Source organism: Triticum urartu, chromosome 5A, assembly GCF_056163025.1.
Source record: "Triticum urartu cultivar PI428250 chromosome 5A, HENAU_Tu73, whole genome shotgun sequence".
NCBI classification, from domain to species: Eukaryota; Viridiplantae; Streptophyta; class Magnoliopsida; order Poales; family Poaceae; genus Triticum; species Triticum urartu.
In genome coordinates this window covers 190,240,574-190,261,227 of record NC_141877.1, presented here as the reverse complement: position 1 = coordinate 190,261,227, position 20,654 = coordinate 190,240,574, and the positions used below count along the sequence as shown (strand labels likewise).

The window sequence follows — 20,654 nt, the reverse complement described above, 5'->3', positions numbered from 1 at the left end:
TGAGCGGGAAAAGCAAGAAGCCGAGGTAGACGAGGTGCAGCAAGAGCTCGAGGCTCTCGCCAAAAAACACGAGTCCTTGGAGCTTGACTCTAAGACGCGAGAGTCCGAGCTTGCGAAGGCGCTCGAAAGCACCCGGAGCGCCAAGGCTGAAGCCCACAAGGCCCTCCAGGAGATTGATGCGGTGAAGAAGATAGCAGCGGGTAAGGCATTCATTATGCAAAGCAAGCATGTGAAGGAAACTTTCCTTTTACTTACCAGAGTTCGGAGCTCTCCATAGGATCATCATGAATTTGCTAGGGGCCATGACCGAAGTGGCGACCCTGAAGAAGGTGATGTCCGAGGCCGAAGACAAAGCGACCAAGGAGCGCATTGAGCGGGAAAAGCAAGAAGCCCAGGTAGATGAGGTGCAGCAAGAGCTCGAGGCTCTCGCCAAAAAACACGAGTCCTTGGAGCTTGACTCTAAGACGCGAGAGTCCGAGCTTGCGAAGGCGCTCGAAAGCACCCGGAGCGCCAAGGCTGAAGCCCACAAGGCCCTCCAGGAGATTGATGCGGTGAAGAAGATAGCAGCGGGTAAGGCATTCATTATGCAAAGCAAGCATGTGAAGGAAACTTTCCTTTTACTTACCAGAGTTCGGAGCTCTCCAGGAGCATTTGCAGATCTTCCCCGCAGTGTACTGGATGCCGTGGAGTTTTACCGAGCTGAGGAGGGGAGCTCGACGGAGAAGTTGTTCTGGTCTCAGTATACTGGGACCGAACACCCAATGCCCTTGAGCGACCAGCTGAAGCAATTGGTCGAGCTTCACAAGGCGGCCGAACAGGCCATGAAGGGCCTTATAGTCTGGATGTGGCCTGGCGAGCCCCTGCCCGGCAACTACTTCGGTCTGGTGAGGCGGCTTGTGGATGCCTGCCCATGGCTTGAAGTCATAAAGCAATCTGTTTGCATCGAGGGTGCGCGTAGGGCTTTTGCCTGGGCGAAGCTGGACGCCGTGAAGCTGGTGAAGTAGGGGCCGCCGGAGGGCAAGGAGCATCGCTGCCCCGAAATGTATTATGACAGTGTCCTGAAGGGTTCCCGCCTTGTGGCGGATGAATGTGCCAGAGATGTAATTTTTGATTAAACATGCTCATGTGATCCTGTAATGTGAAACGAGTTCATTTGTGCTATGCAACGCTTTTTTAATTTAAAATATTACCTTCTGTGCGGCCGTTTATAAAATCTGAGAGCTGGCCAGTCATCGGCTTCTGCCCCCATGTACTAGTACTGGGGTGTTCGGGATAAACCTGAGCACTCTTTATCCCAATTTTGAGTCCTTCGAGGGAGGTGTTCAGCACAACGAACCAGGCAATCGGACTATAAGGCTTTATCACTCTCACTTAGCCATAGAAGTCTACAATTTTAAATTTTGGCGAAGCCCCTAGTATTCGGAAGGCCGGATTTGGGGCGCTATACACGCCTAAGTCGGGAAAGGCCGACTCCTCGCCCAAAGCAGAAAAAGTCTTTAAGGACTTGAGACCTCTCGAACAGCGACCAGCTCTCGCCTTATCATGACAGTCAGTTTTCGGCTTTCCCTACTGAGGTGCTCGTCCGGAAGAACCGGGACACAATCGCAGTAGTTCTCCCAGCGCTACCTTAGCCGATATAGCGGAACGTAAGGTACCAAAGCATGGGAGCCGGGCAAACCCAACTATTGACCCAAGACATGATTCGGAGCTGATGCATATAATGCTATAAGTTCGGGGTGCCGCACTGTCGAAAGTGTTCGGTCTTCTCACACCGTATTATGGGGTAAACAAAAGCCCCTGGCGTACTGACCGTACCAGAATGTATGGGTGCAAGTTGTCGTAAATGAACATATAAGAAAAAAGGGATGAATAATGCAATAATAGACTAATGCTATGAATTGTTATTTAAATAATACGTCGAAGCGTACTGATACAAGTAGTGCAATAAGCAGAAAATAGGACTATTTGACATGTCCTATCCAAGGGCAAGCTGCATATCGATACTAGAAAGCGGGTATATCGATTATTATTAGAGACCACCTGGGGGTTCCCATGTACATCTTAGCTTCTTGCCTCCTTGGTTGCTCCTTCTCGTAATGTGTCCGGCAATCGTACTGCCGGAAAGGGCTTCCAGAGAGTTAGGTCCTAAAAGAGAAAAAATGATAAAGGTATACAGCCCCTAGGGCGGTTAAGCCGCATTGCGGGACGTGCCTTGATCGTGCCCCCGCCTATGCCCATGGTATTTTTAGTGCGTAATTATGTACGTGCGACACGGATTTCGTCGCTTGACTGGGACTGGGACGGGGGCCGAATTGCTAGGCGAGCTCTGAACGTGCCAGGCGATCCTGTTGCAGTTTACTCCGGACTCGCTTGACGGTGTCCGGGGGCTGTATCGCCGAATTGGTGGTTTGCCTTAAAAGGTTGCTTTGTGCTTCTGCTGCGAGGGCCGCAGTGTGCTCTTCCGTGCGGAGTGAGCATTCTGTGTTTCCATTGACTTTTATGACCCCCCTAGGTCCTGGCATTTTGAGCTTGAGGTATGCATAATGCGGTACCACACTGAATTTTGCAAATGCGGTTCACCCGAGCAGTGCGTGATAGCAACTGCGGAATGGGACGATATCGAAGATTAACTCCTCGCTTCGGAAGTTGTTCGGAGATCCGAAGACCACTTCCAGTGTGATTGAGCCCGTGCAATGGGCCTCTACACCTGGGATGACGCCCTTAAAGGTGGTTTTGGTGGGTTTGATCCTCGAGGGATCTATACCCATTTTACGCACTGTATCCTGATAGAGCAGGTTCAGGCTGCTGCCGCCGTCCATAAGGACTCGAGTGAGGTGAAATCCATCGATGATGGGGTCTAGGACCAGTGCGGCGGATCTGCCATGACGGATACTAGTGGGGTGGTCCCTGCGATCAAAGTTGATCGGATAAGCGGACCATGGGTTGAACTTTGGGGCGACGGGCTCCATCGCGTAGACGTCCCTTAGTGCACGCTTCCGTTCCCTCTTGGGAATGTGGGTTGCGTATATCATGTTCACTATCTTCACTTGTGGGGGGAACCTCTTTTGTCCTCCCGTGTTCGGCGGCCGGGGCTCCTCCCCGTCATAACTATGCAGCCCCTTGTCCTTGTTTTCGGCATTTAACTTGCCAGCGTGCTTGAACACCCAGCATTCTCTATTGGTGTGATTGGCTGGCTTATCGGGGGTGCCGTGGATTTGACACGAGTGGTCAAGTATGCAATCCAAACTGGACGGGCCCGGAGTACTTCTTTTGAATGGCTTTTGCCGCTGACCGGATCTAGAGCCTCTGAATCCGGCATTGAATACCGTATCATCGGTCTTATCGCCATTGTTGCGGCGCTTTTGTCTGTTATGACGTGGTCTGCCGTTGGCATCTTTGGTATCTGGAGTGCCCGGAATCCTTGATGTGTTGTTGCTGCGAGCCAGCCAGCTATCCTCGCCCGTGCAAAAGCGGGTCATGAGTGTCGTGAGGGCTGCCATAGACTTCAGCTTCTCCTGGCCGAGGTGCCGGGCAAGCCACTCGTCACGGATGTTATGCTTGAATGCCGCTAAGGCCTCTGCATCCGGACAGTCGACAATTTGGTTTTTCTTAGCTAGGAACCGTGTCCAGAATTGCCTGGCCGATTCCCCTGGCCGCTAAGTTATATGTCTCAAGTCATCAGCATCCGGTGGTCGCACATAAGTGCCCTGGAAGTTGTCAAGAAATGCGTCTTCCAAATCCTCCCAACTGCCGATGGAGTCTGCTGGCAAGCTATTCAGCTAATGCCGAGCTGGTCCTTTCAGTTTTAGTGGGAGGTACTTGATGGCATGCAGATCATCACCGCGAGTCATGTGGATGTGAAGGAGGAAATCCTCAATCCATACAGCGGGATCTGTTGTACCATCGTATGGTTCGATATTTACGGGTTTAAAACCCTCCGGTAATTCGTGATCCATAACTTCATCAGTGAAGCATAGGGGGTGTGTGACGCCTCTGTGCCGGGCTATATCACGATGCAGTTCATATGAGTCTTGTCTGCTGTATTCGGCCCAGCCGGTTTTACTTTTAGTGTATCCAGTGCGACGGTCATCGTCCCGCGTTGGCGCGTGCCCCCGTGACTCATATATTGACCTTGCATGTTTTGCTCTCCTGTCCAATACGTCTCGCAGGTCCCGTGTGTTGCCCCGGGCCTTGGTATTTTTGATTGAGTGGCGGCGGGGTGCAGGCCGAACTTCAGGCTGAAACGCCTCTCTGGCTTGGCCACGCGGTGGCCGGTCAGCCGCATCGTACACCGGTGATGGAAGTTTCAATGCTTCCTCCTCGAGGTGAGGTAGCAACCTGCGCTTTGGGTAACTCTTGGAGGGGCGCTGGAGTTCGTATTCCTCGGCCGCAAGGACTTCGGTCCATCTGTCTGCTAGCAAGTCTTGATCAGCTTGAAGCTGTTGTTGATTTTTCTCCAGGCTATTTACTGTGGCCATAAGCCGGCGCTTGAAGCGCTCCTGCTCGCCGGGATCCTCAGGCACGATAAATTCTTCGTCGCCGAGGCTCACCTTGTCTTCGGAGAGAGGCATGTAATTGTCCTCCTCCGATTCTCCATCTGCTGCCTGCTCTGGAGGGCTAGCTTGTTCACCCTCCCACTCTACATCGTGCTGGAGGGGATTGTGGTTGTCTTCGGCACTATCCGGAGTGTTATTGTCTCTTGTGCCGGTATCACTACTTTTGCTGTGGCGGGACTTAGAGCGGCGCCGCTGACGTCCGCGCTTGGGTTGCTTCTTGGAGGGGTCATCCTCCACTGTCTCGTCGCCATTGCCTTCTTTGGGGGTGTCCACCATGTATATATCATATGATGAGGTGGCGGTCCAGCGCCCTGCGGGCGGTGCTTCCTGTTCGTCTCCTGCATCGTCGTCCATACTGTCGATGTCTTCGGAGTCGAAGTCGAGCATATCGGTTAAATCGTCGACAATGGCTACTAAGTGGGTGGTGGGTGGGCGGCGAATTTCTTCGTCATCCACATCCCATTCTAGCCGAACATAGTTTGGCCAAGGTTCTCCTGACAAGGAGAGAGACCTTAATGAATTTAGCACATCGCCGAAAGGCGAGTGCTGAAAGATATCCGCGGAGGTAAACTCCATGATCGGCACCCAATCTGATTCGATAGGCACGGATGTAGGCGGCTCGGAGTCCGTGGCCGGAGACGAATCCGGTGGTTCGGCAACACGGCTCTCGTAAGGGGTGAATCAGTATCCGGCTCCATCGCCACTGAGAGTGCGGCCTCCATGGCGGGGTCTATCCCTCCATCCTCGGATGGCGCAATTTGCTCCGAATTGAAGGTCGGAGTAGTCATAGGTGTGATCTCCCAAACACTGTCCGACGACAGAGCTAAATCATGCTTGTCGTGATCGTGCGGCGCACCTGACATGGGCTCGAATCCGTTGAAGATCAAGTCTCCACGGATGTCGGCAGTGTAGTTTAACTTTCCGAACCTGACCTGATGGCCAGGGGCGTAGCTCTCGATCTGCTCCAGATGGCCAAGCGAATTGGCCCGCAGTGCGAAGTCGCCGAACACGAAGATCTGTCCAGGGAGGAAAACCTCACCCTGTACCACATCGTTACCAATGATCGAAGGGGCCATCGAGCCTTATGGTGACGGCACAGTGGAACTCTCAATGAAAGCACCAATGTCGGTGTCAAAACTGGCAGATCTCGGGTAGGGGGTCCCAAACTGTGCATCTAAGGCGGATGGTAACAGGAGGCAGGGGACACGATGTTTACCCAGGTTCGGGCCCTCTCGATGGAGGTAATACCCTACGTCCCGTTTGATTGATCTTGATGATATAAGTATTACAAGAGTTGATCTACCACGAGATCGTAGAGGCTAAACCCTAGAAGCTAGCCTATGGTATGATTGTATGTTGTCCTACGGACTAAACCCTCCGGTTTATATAGACACCGGAGGGGGCTAGGGTTACACAGAGTCGGTTACAAGGGAGGAGATCTACATATCCGTATTACCAAGCTTGCCTTCCACGCCAAGGAAAGTCCCATCCGGACATGGGACGAAGTCTTCAATCTTGTGCCTTCATAGTCCAACAGTCCGGCCAAAGGATATAGTCCGGCTGTCCGGAGACCCCCTAATCCAGGACTCCCTCAACCGCCATCAACATCAGCTAGTATCTCGTCGTATGCAACCCTCTGCTCGAAGTTTAGCGACGATGCCAATTTAGTGTCGTTGATGTCAAAATCGATGTTGGATTCCTTGATCACTTCTCTGGCCTCGCCCTCGGTTGGGTTGAACGCATCGTCAATGCATGGAAGAGCGAAATCAGCTATGTCTTTGCCCATGGACTGCAGCATACCCCTAATGTCAAGCAACACCATCTGTTCCACCTCAATCGGGCACGTGTGTGATCGCCGATAGTCATCAGACATATGCTCGAGGTGCCTATCCCATTAACCACGCACGTCGCCTGGCTCACAGTGCACCAAAATTGTTGCAAAGAGCCTCCTGAGCGAACATGGCATCGCCCACTGCTCTGCCTCGGTAAGACAGTCGTCGAGCGTGTTATCTGCCTCGATGAGTCCCAACCTTTCGGCAGCCTCTCTAAAGCTCACATAGCCTACCGTCCACGGTGAGCAGGTCCTCATAGGATGTCTTGCCAGCAACATGGTTTAGCAGCACACGCAGATAGTATCGCTCCCCCTCGGCAGGATTGGCAGACACAATTCGACCTATCTGATAACGCTCCACCCGCTCTTTCCAGTACTTCTTACCCTTCTGCCAGGTGAACCTTCCAGGAAAATCCTTGTACAATATATTCCTAGCCCAGGGGTGGTTTTGGTTAGCTTTGAAATACTCTGTCAACATGGATTTGGAGGCATTCTCAGAGGCGACTACGTCGGTCAAGTGAGCTTGCTCATTGAAGGCCACCTTGTGCATATTCGGGAGATGAAGAGGCAACTGTAGGACAGGCGGGTCATTGGCACACAAGGGGAAGCCAAATATCCTCCACATCGCCTCTGGAGGAGTAACCCACCTTGCGTCTACGTATCATTTGATCTCATCAATGTTACCATCGGCGTTGGGCTGGTCGATGCTGAAAGAAGCCCTATCATGGCCCTTGTATATGTACTTGTAAAGGTATTTGACGGCCTTTATGCTGGAGCAAACCTCAACGTTGATGTGGCAATTGAACATCCACAGAAGGTAAGGGTTATACAACACAACCCATCTGTTGTCCAACATTTTACCACGGACCTTAGCTTGCCGACCATCATCTCGACGATGATAAACTGGGTATGAGTCCTTGCCATGTGTCATGTTTTCATTGAACGGCTGTGGGTATCTGCACTTGCACTCATTTTGTTGCATGCACACATTTTTGGGGTTGAGAGCACCGCATGGTCCGTGCATCATATGTTTCACCACCAAGGCGTGGAGTTCAGGATACTTCTGCTTGTCTGGGAGCTCGGCAGAAATGAGTCGGTCGTACTGCTCCAGAACGACAAGCTTATAGGCAGAATCCATGATCAACAAAAAGTGTGCGTGGGGGAGGCCCCTCTTCTGGAACTCGACTACGTATACATGTGCGACAACAACACCCATGACATTCTTCTTGAACAACAGCTCTTTCATAGCCTCTAGCTTGCCATGGAACACACGAGCCACAAGATCAGGTCGATCTTGCGTTGTGTGACCAGGAAACAACTCATTCATTATCTCTTCCCAGTTAGGGTTGCAGGTCACGGTCAAGAAGATTTCAGGCTTCCCGTACGTATGGACAATTGCCATGGCATCCATATGCCTCTGCTTTATGTCGCGGTCGCCACCTGGGTACGTTCCAGGGAGCATTATCCTTACTCCAACAGCGCTTGCCCGGGTCTCCCCAGATGTAATTGCGTCAACAACTCCTTTATACAGGTCGGCACGGATCTTTGTCTGGTTCTTCCTGTACCATTTCAACCTACAACTCTCAATCTTGATGTACATGTCCACCCCCCATTGTTGTAGCAATCGTGCTCCACAGAGTATGGGATTGAATATCCCAGGTCATGTCTGCAGCATGTAACAGTAGTAGTCTCTCACGGAGATGCATAACCTGCTATTCCCCTCTGCACATGGATGAGTAGCGTGGAAGTTAGAATTCATATGAGAACTACACAATACATCAAAACGACATAATATGCATAAGGCTTACATGCATCCTCATCATCCTCATCATCACGTCCACCTCTTGGTTGTTGCACAACTGGCCAGGGGACATTGCGTTTAGGTAGTTTCGGGTGCCAACCGAGCTCCCCCCTTGGGTAGAAGAGTGGGTAAGAGAGCGGGTCATACGAGCCAGCCGTCACATGTATATTGTGCCTCTGGTTGTCGTTCCCACAAAGTGTAATCCTACGATCGAACCTCTTCACTAGGTCAGTGCCCTCCACCCAAATTGCAGTGACATTAGATGACAAAGGTCTATTATACTTTCGTTGGTCTAGTCTCTGGTCAGTGTTGAGGTCTATCCTGTAATCGTCGAGGTTGTCCCTGTGCGCACCCAAACTCCCAAACTGCTGAGAGCACGGGTTTTCCCTGAGTATGTGCACCAACTTTCTGACGACATCCTGGTCTAATTGCTCGGTGGCAGCCTTGCGATGGGTTAGGCCTGGGTCATCATCGTAAAAGTACAACTGTAGATGATCTGGACGGAATGTTGGCCCGAAGGAATGAACATTGTGGTAGATGGTGACGTGCACCCGAAATGTGTACACCCCAGTCTTCATGTTTGTGTATGTTTCATCGAGGCTGATGCCGAGGGTTGTGAAGGAGAAGTGTCCGTTGAAGAACCGTATGTTCTCCCGAAAATGCCTAGAGTCTACATAAGTGCTAGACCAAAGCCTCATGAGCTCCGGGATGGGCTCCGGTTGCTTCAGCTCGATCTGCCCACTGCGACAACAGAATCCCGGGGCCTCGCTGACAAACTTCTTGGCCTTGCAGTGGTCGCAATTCGCGGCGTGCTTCAAGATGTGTGTGTTGGCTGGTAGGTTTGAGTACACATAGTTAAATGGATCATGGTCGACATAGTTTTTGTGACTTGAGTCTTCCAATTCGTCGTGCTCCAAGTCATCAGCATCTGAGCCTGCAAACAATGTCTCCAATTAGTGTGATACCCCCAACATGTGGATCACGCTCAAGCGAGTGTACATACCTTCACCAGCAAACAGGTAATATTCATCGTCAAAGAGGTCGTCAAGATTGACATTATCATTCATGAGACCATTGAGGTAAGCGTCCATGTCGTCTGCCCGGGTGCCAAACAACACAAAATGAGGGTTCGATCTCAAGGGATGCAAGGAGAGTAAGGATGGGGGTGTTACCTTCACTTCTGACCGTGTACTCCGGCATGCTAGATGATGTTGAGCCACCATGTGCTTCAACTACGGTAGGTTGCCCCGTTGAGATCATTTTCGGTATGGAGATGGACCTGACGGTTGGGGTATTCACCCTACCTGCAAACCTTTCATTACGACGATCTAGCAGAGCATTCCTCTCACCACGTGCACCTGCGTACATGTTTTTGGCTTGCCAATTTTCTCCTGACGCTTCATCGCTGCCATACTTCCCTTGCAAGCTCGCTCTCTTGTCCTACGCCAAGCTCTGGACTCATGACTCTGCTCGTCAGCTCCATTATCCGCAATTGTTACCGGATCACTGGTTTGCTGGTCGGCACTTTGTAGGTGCTCATTGATTTCGATGAGGTCGCCATCTACAGCACCATCACCTAAGGTTCTGCTTAGGTATGCACCTACAACATTATCAAATTTGGTATAAATAACCGATGAATGATTACAAAATGAAAGATGACCGTTGATGGGATAACTACCATCGGTTTCGGTGTTGTGAATGTATGTGGGGGCCAACTTGACAGTTGTATACAGATCTATCTGTTCACTGCCATATTGTTGTGTGATGGTTGGAAGTGTGAGTCGGACAATTGGCGTGAGGATTTAAAGAGGGAGAGTTGGACAATGCGCTAGTTAGATCTGGACGTGGCATTGCGATCGATTCAACACACGAGGTGTTTTTCCTTCTAGCATAGTCTGCCTTTCGCTTCGCACTTGACTCCCCCTGCTCATCAGGGGTCCTGTTGTTTCGTTGTTCCTTTCGTCGCTCATGCTGCACTCGATTATTGTTTTGGAGGTTGATCGTACCCTCTTCCTTTTTCTTCCGATAAGATGCCCGCCTATGTGCGTTTCTCCGATCCCTTCGTTCGTCAGCCATGTTACTACTGCGATCTCTTGCATGTTGCCTCCTAGCCAACTCTTTGTCATGATTGAATTCAGCAATGGCTGATGCGGACCCATCTTTTGGAGCATCATCATGTGACAAGGATGTATAGTTCAAGCTCGATGGGTACAATAAATGAATCTATATTATCATTGTTATGTTAAAACTTTAAACACCTGTACCTGGCATTGAAGCGGAAGGCTGATCAATATTAGTGATATCACCAAGAGGGGGTCGGGATGTATAGTTCCGGTTCGATGGGTTGGCTGGTTGAACAATAAGGTTAAAACACATCAATGCTCAACAATCATGAAGATCCCAAACCAAGCCAATCCGTCTACTGTTTTCTTCAGCCATTTTTTGTTCTATATATACTTTGTTAGTAAATGCCCTAATATTTCTTGTCTAGCAAGCATGTATTTTGTACTACAGTGAGTTGATGTGAAATCCTGCGGTATTTTGTAATGATTATCTAATTTTGAGTGGCATTTACTTGCAGGTTTTTTAAAGGAACTTTTGGCAAGAAATACACAACCATGTCATTCAGTGCTGGAAGTCTGTTATTGGCAAGAAATACACTAATGTGTAGCTCACTGCTGAGGTAACATCAAATTCGTATAATACTTGTTCTTGCATGTAGAAGTAAAATGCTCTTTCAGAATTCAGTTATTAGTGTCAGTATATTCTTCAGTTTAGCAAACTATGATTGATTGCTCTTTATGCTAATCTAAAGAAGTTTAGAACCGTATGCATTCTGAATATTGGCAAGTCCGCTTACATAAATTCTTCTATTTTGCCATTGCAACGGGAGAAAAAAAATATATACATGCAGTGCCAATGGAGAACTTGGCCCAATTGATAATATACCCATCTTGGGAGTAGGGCATTTTGGAGACCGAGCTCCATGGAGCCCTTTATTTTGAATCATTCAAAATTCATAAATTTCAGTTTCAAAAAATTCTGAAAAAAATACACATGTATGCAAGGATGTAAAGTGTATGTGTGAAAAATTTCAGGATGAAATACCTTGAATTGCGAGCTGCACAAAAAAACCAAAATCATGGACTTTATAGATGAACAGTACATATGCTAAAAGGCCTCAGATTTGTCTTTTTTGTGCAGCTCACATTTTGATGTATTTCGACCTGAAAATTTGCACACATGTACATTATGTATCTAGGTATATGTCTATTTATTTTCAGAATTTTTTGAAACATAAAAGTTTGGATTTTAAAGTTTTCAAATAAAGGGCTCCATGGAGCTCGGTCTCCGTTTGCCATTTTCGCCATCTTGGGCACTATACATCTATTTCATATCAACGTTTGCTACTGACGTTGTGATAGTTAATGTATCATACTCTAGATTTATTTATTTTTCACACAAATGGAGAACCATCTATCATATTATTCACCTTACAAATTTCTGTTATTTTGTTAGAAAAGCTACTTTCTGTCTTTGAGTGCTGGTAAATTTAATTTAATTTTTTTAATCCATTTACGTCTTTCTAACACCGTAGATGTTTTTCTAAGCGTTCCGATATATGACATTTCTTGATCGTTCATATTTCAAACTCCACTTTTTTACTTCATATTGAATCGATTATTGTAAGTCGAAGCTAAAAGTGCGTATTCTAATATTTGATTCCCAAATTTGGTTTGTCACCGCCGTAAGCTCATAACTTTAAACACCCGTACCTGGCATGGAACCGGAAGGCTGATCAATATTAGTGATATCACCAAGAGGGGGTCAGGAAACAGTCTGCTCTTCATTTTGGAGCTTGACCTGTTCGTCCTTTTTCTTTCGATAAGTTGCTCGCCTTCGTGTGTTTCTCTACTCCCTTTTGTCGTCTGATATGCTATAACTCACTTGGTCATTCACAACAACACATGTTGTCTGGGAATGAGTTGGGTATACATCACATGTTGGGTAAGACGATGTCACAAGCTCTGAACTACCACAACCAAGGGCATTAAGACACACATCATTGTGGGTAGATTCTCTGGCTGCATGAACAAAAGAAAATATGTCCATTAGGCTAATACATGAACATGCATCCCTTTAAGCACAAATCTGGCCATATGAAAGGCATATCGGCTCACACCACTTGAGCCTTCTGCATGACCTGTGGCATAAAGTGATGCAAGAGTACTCCTATCCGGGAACGAAGGCACATTATTGTCTGCACGATGTATAAACAACAAATCTGGATGAGAATTAGTCAACATGTACATTCATAGAGACGTTTGATCACTATCCATGATGCACGTGTCGGATCATACCAAATGAACTTCCTGCAAGGCCGCAGGCACAAATATCTGTGAGAGTACTCGGACCAGGGAACAAAGCAACATCAGGGCTACAGAAGGAGACTGATGGGTTGTCTACATAACAAAACCAGTATAGAATGAGGCAGTTTCCTGCTAACCGAATAGGGTAGATAGTGCGATTAAATATGGAACCCACATACTAAACTCGCATGCCCAGGCTGATCAACAATTGTTATCTCAGAAAGAGGGTGTTTGGTTAGGTTTGCAAGCTCGTCCTGCTGTAACCGTGGCATGCCAGTTCCATCTATTTCCTTGTGTTAAAACCATATGATACAACGGATAGGGTTATTTACACACTCCAATACCTGGAGTCATTTGATAATTGTCAACATTGTCAGCTACGGGAATGATTGCTGGGTTGTATTCATCAACATTTCCGTCGACATTATGGCCTGCAACACATTAGCGAGATACAATGATTGTTGGGCACCCTTGACATCTGACTCATTTATGTTATTCTAACTTACCTTGGCTCCCTTGTGAATGTAGGTCAACAAGAGGGGGTACAGTCACATCTGACCCCTTTTTCTCTTCCGGCGCCTTACTATTTGCATTTCCCATTCGTGCCTATCATTTTTCAACAACATTAGTATTGATGTGGTATGTATACTTAACAATTGGCTTGCCATGTATTTTTGGCGTGCCAGCTGGGAACATGGGGAAGAAATGACAACATTGTATTTTTGGTGTTCGAACTGGGAACATGGGGAACATTTATTCATATGGCTCCATTGTATATGGCTCCATCTGGTGGCTCCATCGTATATGGCTCTGCTGTATATGGCTCCATCTGGTGACAATTATCTTTTGTAGCGTTGCGTGATCTTTAAGAGATCATGAGCGTACGTACCTTTAAGAAAGCAAGGTTGAAAACTGATCAGTGAAGACGCCCTGAACTGCTTGCCACCGTAGCCGCCGTCGTCGGAGGTCCGTGGCGTGTGGCTACTCGAGGCGGCGGCGGCGGCGGCGGTGTCTTGCTGATCCGCGAGAAGATCGTGGAACCCACGTACGTAAACTCGCATGCCCAGGCTGATCAACAATTGTTATCTCAGAAAGAGGGTGTTTGGTTAGGTTTGCAAGCTCGTCCTGCTCTAACCGTGGCATGCCAGTTCCATCTGTTTCCTTGTGTTAAAACCATATGATACAACGGATAGGGTTATTTACACACTCCAATACCTAGAGTCATTTGATAATTGTCAACATTGTCAGCTACGGGAATGATTGCTGGGTTGTATTCATCAACATTTCCGTCGACATTATGGCCTGCAACACATTAGTGAGATACAATGATTGTTGGGCACCCTTGACATCTGACTCATTTATGTTATTCTAACTTACCTTGGCTCCCTTGTGAATGTAGGTCAGCAAGAGGGGGTACAGGCACATCTGACCCCTTTTTCTCTTCCGGTGCCTTGCTATTTGCATTTCCCATTCGTACCTATCATTTTTCAACAGCATTAGTATTGATGTGGTATGTATACTGAACAATTGGCTTGCCATGTATTTTTGGCGTGCCAGCTGGGAACATGGGGAAGAAATGACAACATTGTATTTTTGGTGTTCGAACTGGGAACATGGGGAACATTTATTCATATGGCTCCATTGTATATGGCTCCATCTGGTGGCTCCATCGTATATGGCTCTGTTGTATATGGCTCCATCTGGCGACAATTTTCTTGTGTAGCGTTGCGTGATCTTTAAGAGATCATGAGCGTACGTACCTTTAAGAAAGTAAGGTTGAAAACTGATCAGTGAAGACGCCCTGAACTGCTTGCCGCCGTAGCCGCCGTCGTCGGAGGTCCGTGGCGTGTGGCTACTCGAGGCGGCGGCGGCGGTGTCTTGCTGATCCACGAGAAGATCGTGGTGTGTGGGTACCCGAGTTGGCGGCGGCGGCGGTGTCTTGCTGACCCGGGACGGGATCGTGTGTGGCGGCGGCAGTGGCGGTGTCTTGCTGGCCCGCGACGGGATCGTGGTGTGTGGGTACCTGAGGAGGCGGCGGCGGCGGCTTGCTGATCCGCGACGGTGTTGTTCGTGATCCGCCACGGGCGACGTATGTGAGGCGGCAGCGGCGGCGGCGGCGTTCTCGTGATCCAGGACGGACGTGGGAAACAAGGAGCGGATCGGGTCGGGTCCTCGTTCCGTACAGGAGCGTTGATCCGGTTTTTTGTCGATATGTAGATATGTAGATGAAAATCAGTAGTACAGGATGGTGGAAGGTGAGAAGAAATAAAACCGGACGAAAATAAAACCAAAGTAACAGACTACCAACTGCTTCATTAGGAATAGAGATCTCTACTCCTAATGGACGAGTTGGTTGAATAGTCCTCCCACTTTCGTCTGGTTTTTTTTCGTCCGGTTTATTTTCATCTCACCTCCCACCACCACTCCCATGTTAATTTTTTCTTCTTCACACTTAAAACCGAATCGTGTCTGATACTCCTTCCATTTATTCGTGCTTGCTTTGGCAGGTGTCGATTTAATTCAATCATTTAAATATTTGGTAATTAAGAATTCAAAAATAATACCATATACAGGAGATCACCTTCCAAACAAATCACCTCCCTCTCCGATTTATTTCTCCCACCGATCTCCTTCGATACTTAGCTCCGCTCGGGAAAAATACAACCGTCGAAGCCACCGATCTCTTTCCATACTTAGCTCCACCTTCGCTCCCTCCCACACACTTTTATGTAGCCCAAGAAATCCTCTCGCACGATCCTCGCAATAACTACAGAATATATCCTTCCCCAATTATCGCTTTCCTTGCCCGAGCGAGATCGTGGTCCCTTCTCCCCTCCTCCCTCCCACAGCTCGCTCAGGTTTTCTTCCGCTACACCTATCCTCTTCCGACCTCTTCCTGGAGCCCTCGGCTTCGTGCTCGTAGGAATCGGAGGCGGTGAAGCTCGACGTTGTCACGTCGAGGCTGGATCTAGGGGACAGGCAGCCGGCGCTCGTCACGGGAAGAGGAGCATGTAACTCATGGAGTCAAAGCTTGTGTGGGGCCGTTTGGCGACGCTCGACCGTGGCAGGGAGGCGAGGACGCGTGAACGCATATGTGCCTGCTCGCCGAGCGTCGCGACGTTGACGGGCTGGGGCTTGATGTCGAGGCCCTCCGCTTCCTGCACCTCTTCGTGTCGATGGCCAGAGGCACACACCGGTACTAGAAACACGATGGCCAGAGGTATACAGTTACTGGAAACACAATCCTGAATCTCTTCCGTGTATGTTCCCAAGGGTGTGTGTTTAGTTGTTTACCTCGTATCTTATCTTTGTCTATAGTCACCAATAGGATTAGAAGTCTGACTGCGCAGAATCTGTATTAAACAATACATGCCCTTATTATTTCTAACATAAAATCTTGTTTTGTTGACAGTAAGCAACCACCTAATTTTAGGAAGTATCGTGTGGTGGCAAAAAAAACTGATATTCAAGACTTCGTTTTCTACAGATGATGATCCAAAATGCATAGAAACATGGGTAGAGATGGGAAACTGTGAAAGCGATGGGAACTATCTGGTACGAACAGTGTCATCATCTTATAATGCTTCATCTATGTACACCATAATGATGCATCTTACATATCTATCTATTGTATCTGAAACCTTAATGCAATTAACTGTTGATTTTTCCCTACAACAGGAATACAGGATTGAGCGATCTAGCAGATACTTATGAACTTCTGAAGCTCGGTTGTTCAGATTATCATGGATGGGATGATAAGGAAGCGCCTGATATAGTAAGTGTCGATCTTCCGGTCTTGGCATTTTTAGATTCCTTGAGGTAGCTCAACAAATTTGCTGCAATGCTTTGTAGGATCATTTTGCAGATTTTACTCAAATGGTACCTGGTTTGAATTTGGTTATTTGCTCTATTTGTTTATTTATTTTCCTAGGAACAATCTGCTGTTACAAGCTTTGCTCTTAATTTTGATGTAAATCTCATGTTACCAGGTCCGCCATGACATGAATGCACCGTTGTCCCACTATTTCGTTACACCGCAGTACTCATATTTTACTAGCAATCAGCTAATCAGTGACTGCAGTGACGTTCCCATCATCATGGCTCTGCAAATAGGTGTCCGTGTAATTAAATTAGACATGGTGCTAAATTCTTCTAAAGATGATACTGATATTCTCCATCGAAGTACTGAATATGACTTCCATGGATAGTACTCATATTTATGCCTACCAATCTTTGTAAGTGTGGAACCTATATAATTCTCTTCGTATAAAATACTACTCCATCCATCTCAAAATACTAAAGTTGAACTCAACCAGCGATACTTATTTTGGGATGAATTGAGTACTATTTTGGGAAAGGCATCTAGCTGAGTTTTAATAAAACTCTTCAGATTTGTATGTTGAGATTGTCTTCAGCAAATAATATTTCTATGAGATGTAGATTAACGACAACTAACAAGGACTGCCATGATTAGAGCTACGATTTTGCCCCATGTTTTAGTATGCATTCTTGCAAGCAACAAAGGTAAGGACATTGGCATCATGTAGTTTCGGGTAGTGCATGGTTCTATTTACTTAGTTTTTTCACAAAATGGCTAATGGTGCTGGTTGATTAAATGTGTATGTGCATTGAACAAATTGGTCAGAACTGTCAACATCATTAAATTCAGAAATTCTGATACAAATAAAGAAGGAGAAAAAATGAGCTTCGTATGAATGAGAAAAGTGAGAATGAGCTTCGTATGAATGATGCATGACAAAGTTATCGTATTTACATGCCTGAGTACAGTATATCCTATACACAATATTGTATAGTTCAATGTTAAGTGAGTAAATATACATTTGACACCAACATGTTTGGAAATCCCAAGTCAATCTATTATTTTATAACTAAAAAAATTGGTGATTACATGAAAGCATATATAATAAATTCAATTCATTTATCGAACATTTTTTGAACGGGATGTGACTGCACCGAGATGGCCTGAACAGGGGAGCACGACGACAATGCTGACACTCTCTCATTTGATTTCAGATTACTGTGCTCACTCCTATCTCTCGCTTGCTTGCAGGCTTTCAAAATTGAAGTTGGGTCGCCGAATTGAGGCCAAGGCCCATGTTGTTCTGCATTTTTACAGATGGTCTTCTGTGATCAAATTGGCGTCTCAATGTAAGGACTGAAGTGATATAGTTATCTTGTTTCAGTTGTTTGCTTTTGCTTATTGATAGAGATAATTATTCCCTATTCAGTAGAGATGCTGTCCAATGAGAGAGTGTCCATGGCGTTTATCCCATCCACCCAGCAGTATGAAACGAGCACACACATATGTGTTCTATTCCATCCACCTAAGTTTATGAATCGATCTTTCTTCAAGATATTTATGGAATTTCACCGGTTTCTATGATTTAGTGTTGTGTTGTCAATGTCATCAGGCTCTGGATGATTAGCATTCCACCAACTATATTCCATATATATATGTATTCTTCAGTTCAACAAGGATGCTGATATGATGATTGAGGAAATGAAGCTTAGAGTTGTCTACACATTGCCCAGTGGAAGCTCAGACAACAACGGAGTTACATCTTTGGCATACAGGAGCTTCAGGAACTTCAGGCAGGGCACTATGATTTCTCGGTGAGATTGGCTAGCTTTATGTTCTATGTAGGAAACATATGTTTTGCTAATAAATTTGTAGTGCAAAGGCTAACTGTATCTGCACAAGAGCCGAACCTGAAGAAGTTGAGGGCCCATGCAGCGATTTCAGAACCTAGGGAAAACTAGACTGACTGGTCTTCAAGAAATAAAGGGCAACAGTAAAAAATTATCCATTTATATTGAATTAGGAACAATCTTCTAGCACACACATCTGGTTTGACATTTTGACATTTATATGGACAGAAACATGAGCAGACGCCTACGACCAGACGCCATCGCTTCACACGGTCGCCTTTCGGCCATAAGATTCACCGACGGGGTACTTGGAGCAGGGAGCCACGGATAGAAACTGACACACCTTATATGCATTATGCGGAACAATCGGTACTACTTGTTTTAGGAGTATGGTTTAAAAATTTGGTACCGACAATGATTAGGTTCCAACGATTCAGTAACCCTTATTTATATGCAGGATAAATTCAGTAGGAAAAGTAACCAACAGAATCTGGGTACAATAAAATGGAAACAAATTACTTCTAGCCCGAACATTAAATTCCAGCATAATTCTTTTGTGTCATTATGTGTGCCTGGGTGTAACATATGCAACTTTGAAGGTGACGCTGGCGAGGCATTACTATATCTTTCTAAGCTTCCACTCTGTGTTATTTTGTTTGTTCTGGAGATTCATAAATATTTCTATTTTCCGCTTCAGTATTCACTGAAAGGCTGGACTACGTTTACCTTTTGTTCTTTAAAATGGTAGTGTTTGTAATTCGTTTCCCGACATTTTGTGCATCTTCTCGATTCTGGTGGATTGAACTCATGTAAGCTAGCTTTGTAACATTTGGCTGCACGTATAAACTGATCTTAACACATCCGTTTGGACTTTTGATTTTATTTTGTCCTCGTAATTTGTAGATTCACATTTTCCCCACCTTTTTGTTTGTTAGTAAAATACTTTAGAACTTATATACTAGCAATAGAATATTAGGACAAACTTTGGGTGGCACTAGGTGCAGCAAAAAATGGTGCCATGGCAGCGGAATTGGACTGACGCTACAGTTCCCACTTTTAAAGGTTCGGTTGACCTTTTCCATGTCATTTATCTTGTGATTGTAGCCCATTTCTTTTGTAAGTGATCAACATTAATCCTTTTGTTACTCAAGGATGTTGGACACTGGTTAAGTATTACAGGCGGATTATGTTGGCTTAGTTTGCTACAATTTATGCCCGTTAAGAGAATAGTGGATACAATTGACTGTGAGTATCTCACACAAACTTATCTACTTTTTCTATGCTTTGTGATTCTATCGTGCCCTATCTTTAGAGTCACTCTGATTCAGTTAATTCAATGCCCGGCAATATCATCAATTCAACAAGCAGTTACTCGAAATTCCATCGCCCCAAATGGCATAGGATACCTCGGGCGTCCAACTTCTGGCATAAGTTTTTGTGCATTCAAAAATTTAGGAACCTGAACCACAAGGGCAAATGGAAGGCACCTTTGATCGGTAATCCAGGTAACCTCAGCTTCCCCACTACTATACATCCAGACTTCTGCCCGTTTATCTCTTCTGCTAAACTATAATATAGTGAAGCATCAAAGCTCATACGATTTTTCCCTTGTTTGTGCAGAGTACATGGATGATTCTTACACCTATGCTTTTGATAGGCTGATGCACATTGGCGTTGAGCCAAGGTAGGTTAGTGCTTCACAAGGACCAGCTCTAAGCATGACTTGTGCAGATATGGGAAAGAAGCCTAGGTAGGCCTCCTTTCTGAAGAAAAAATATATATGGGAAAGAAGACTAGATGAAAAATCTTGGGGAAGACTTTGGTGAAGAAGAACAAGGTGAATTTTATCAGTTCAACAAAATCAAGTTTGTTCCTGCACTTTGATGTTATGAATCACTGTGTAGTAAGCAGGAGTGCTTCTCAATCAATATTTTATATGTTTGTTAGAAATTGAAGAAACAAATATCTATCTGGCAGTCTATAATGGGTTTTGAGGCTGGTTCATTGCTACACATATAGTGGAGAGCTTCCTAAAAATTGGAGGGGACTTGTTGTAGCCTTATAATGTATTATCTCGGGTATTACATTTCTCATCCCATTTGCCAACATTTTGAATGAGTTTAAATGTTAGCACTCTTAGATAATTGACAATGTTTATTCAAAAATTATACTGCAGTTCTACGTGAGTTTCTCATCATAATTCTTTAAATTTCAAATCAGATACAAGTGTAACAAAATATAGACATGACAAGCTACTGAGCTCTCACATTTGAATGCTAATGTTCCTTTGTAGACATGGGTTTATTACCATGGTGCTAGCATTAGGTTCAACCTTCTAAACTTTTTTTTTGCTTTTCTTTGTTATTTCGTGTCTTCTTGCGGTCTATTTTCTATTATATAAAAAGTAGTGTTTTTCCATTTAGCTT

General features: G+C 46.0%; 1 protein-coding gene across 1 annotated transcript; it reads right to left on the bottom strand.

Moving 5' to 3' along the window:
- Positions 1-7,048: 7,048 nt before the first annotated feature.
- Positions 7,049-7,987, bottom strand: LOC147970766 (uncharacterized). Its single transcript, XM_087523613.1, has one exon. It carries the CDS (start codon positions 7,985-7,987, stop codon positions 7,049-7,051), a length of 939 nt encoding a protein of 312 aa, XP_087379739.1.
- Between the last annotated feature and the right edge of the window lie 12,667 nt (positions 7,988-20,654).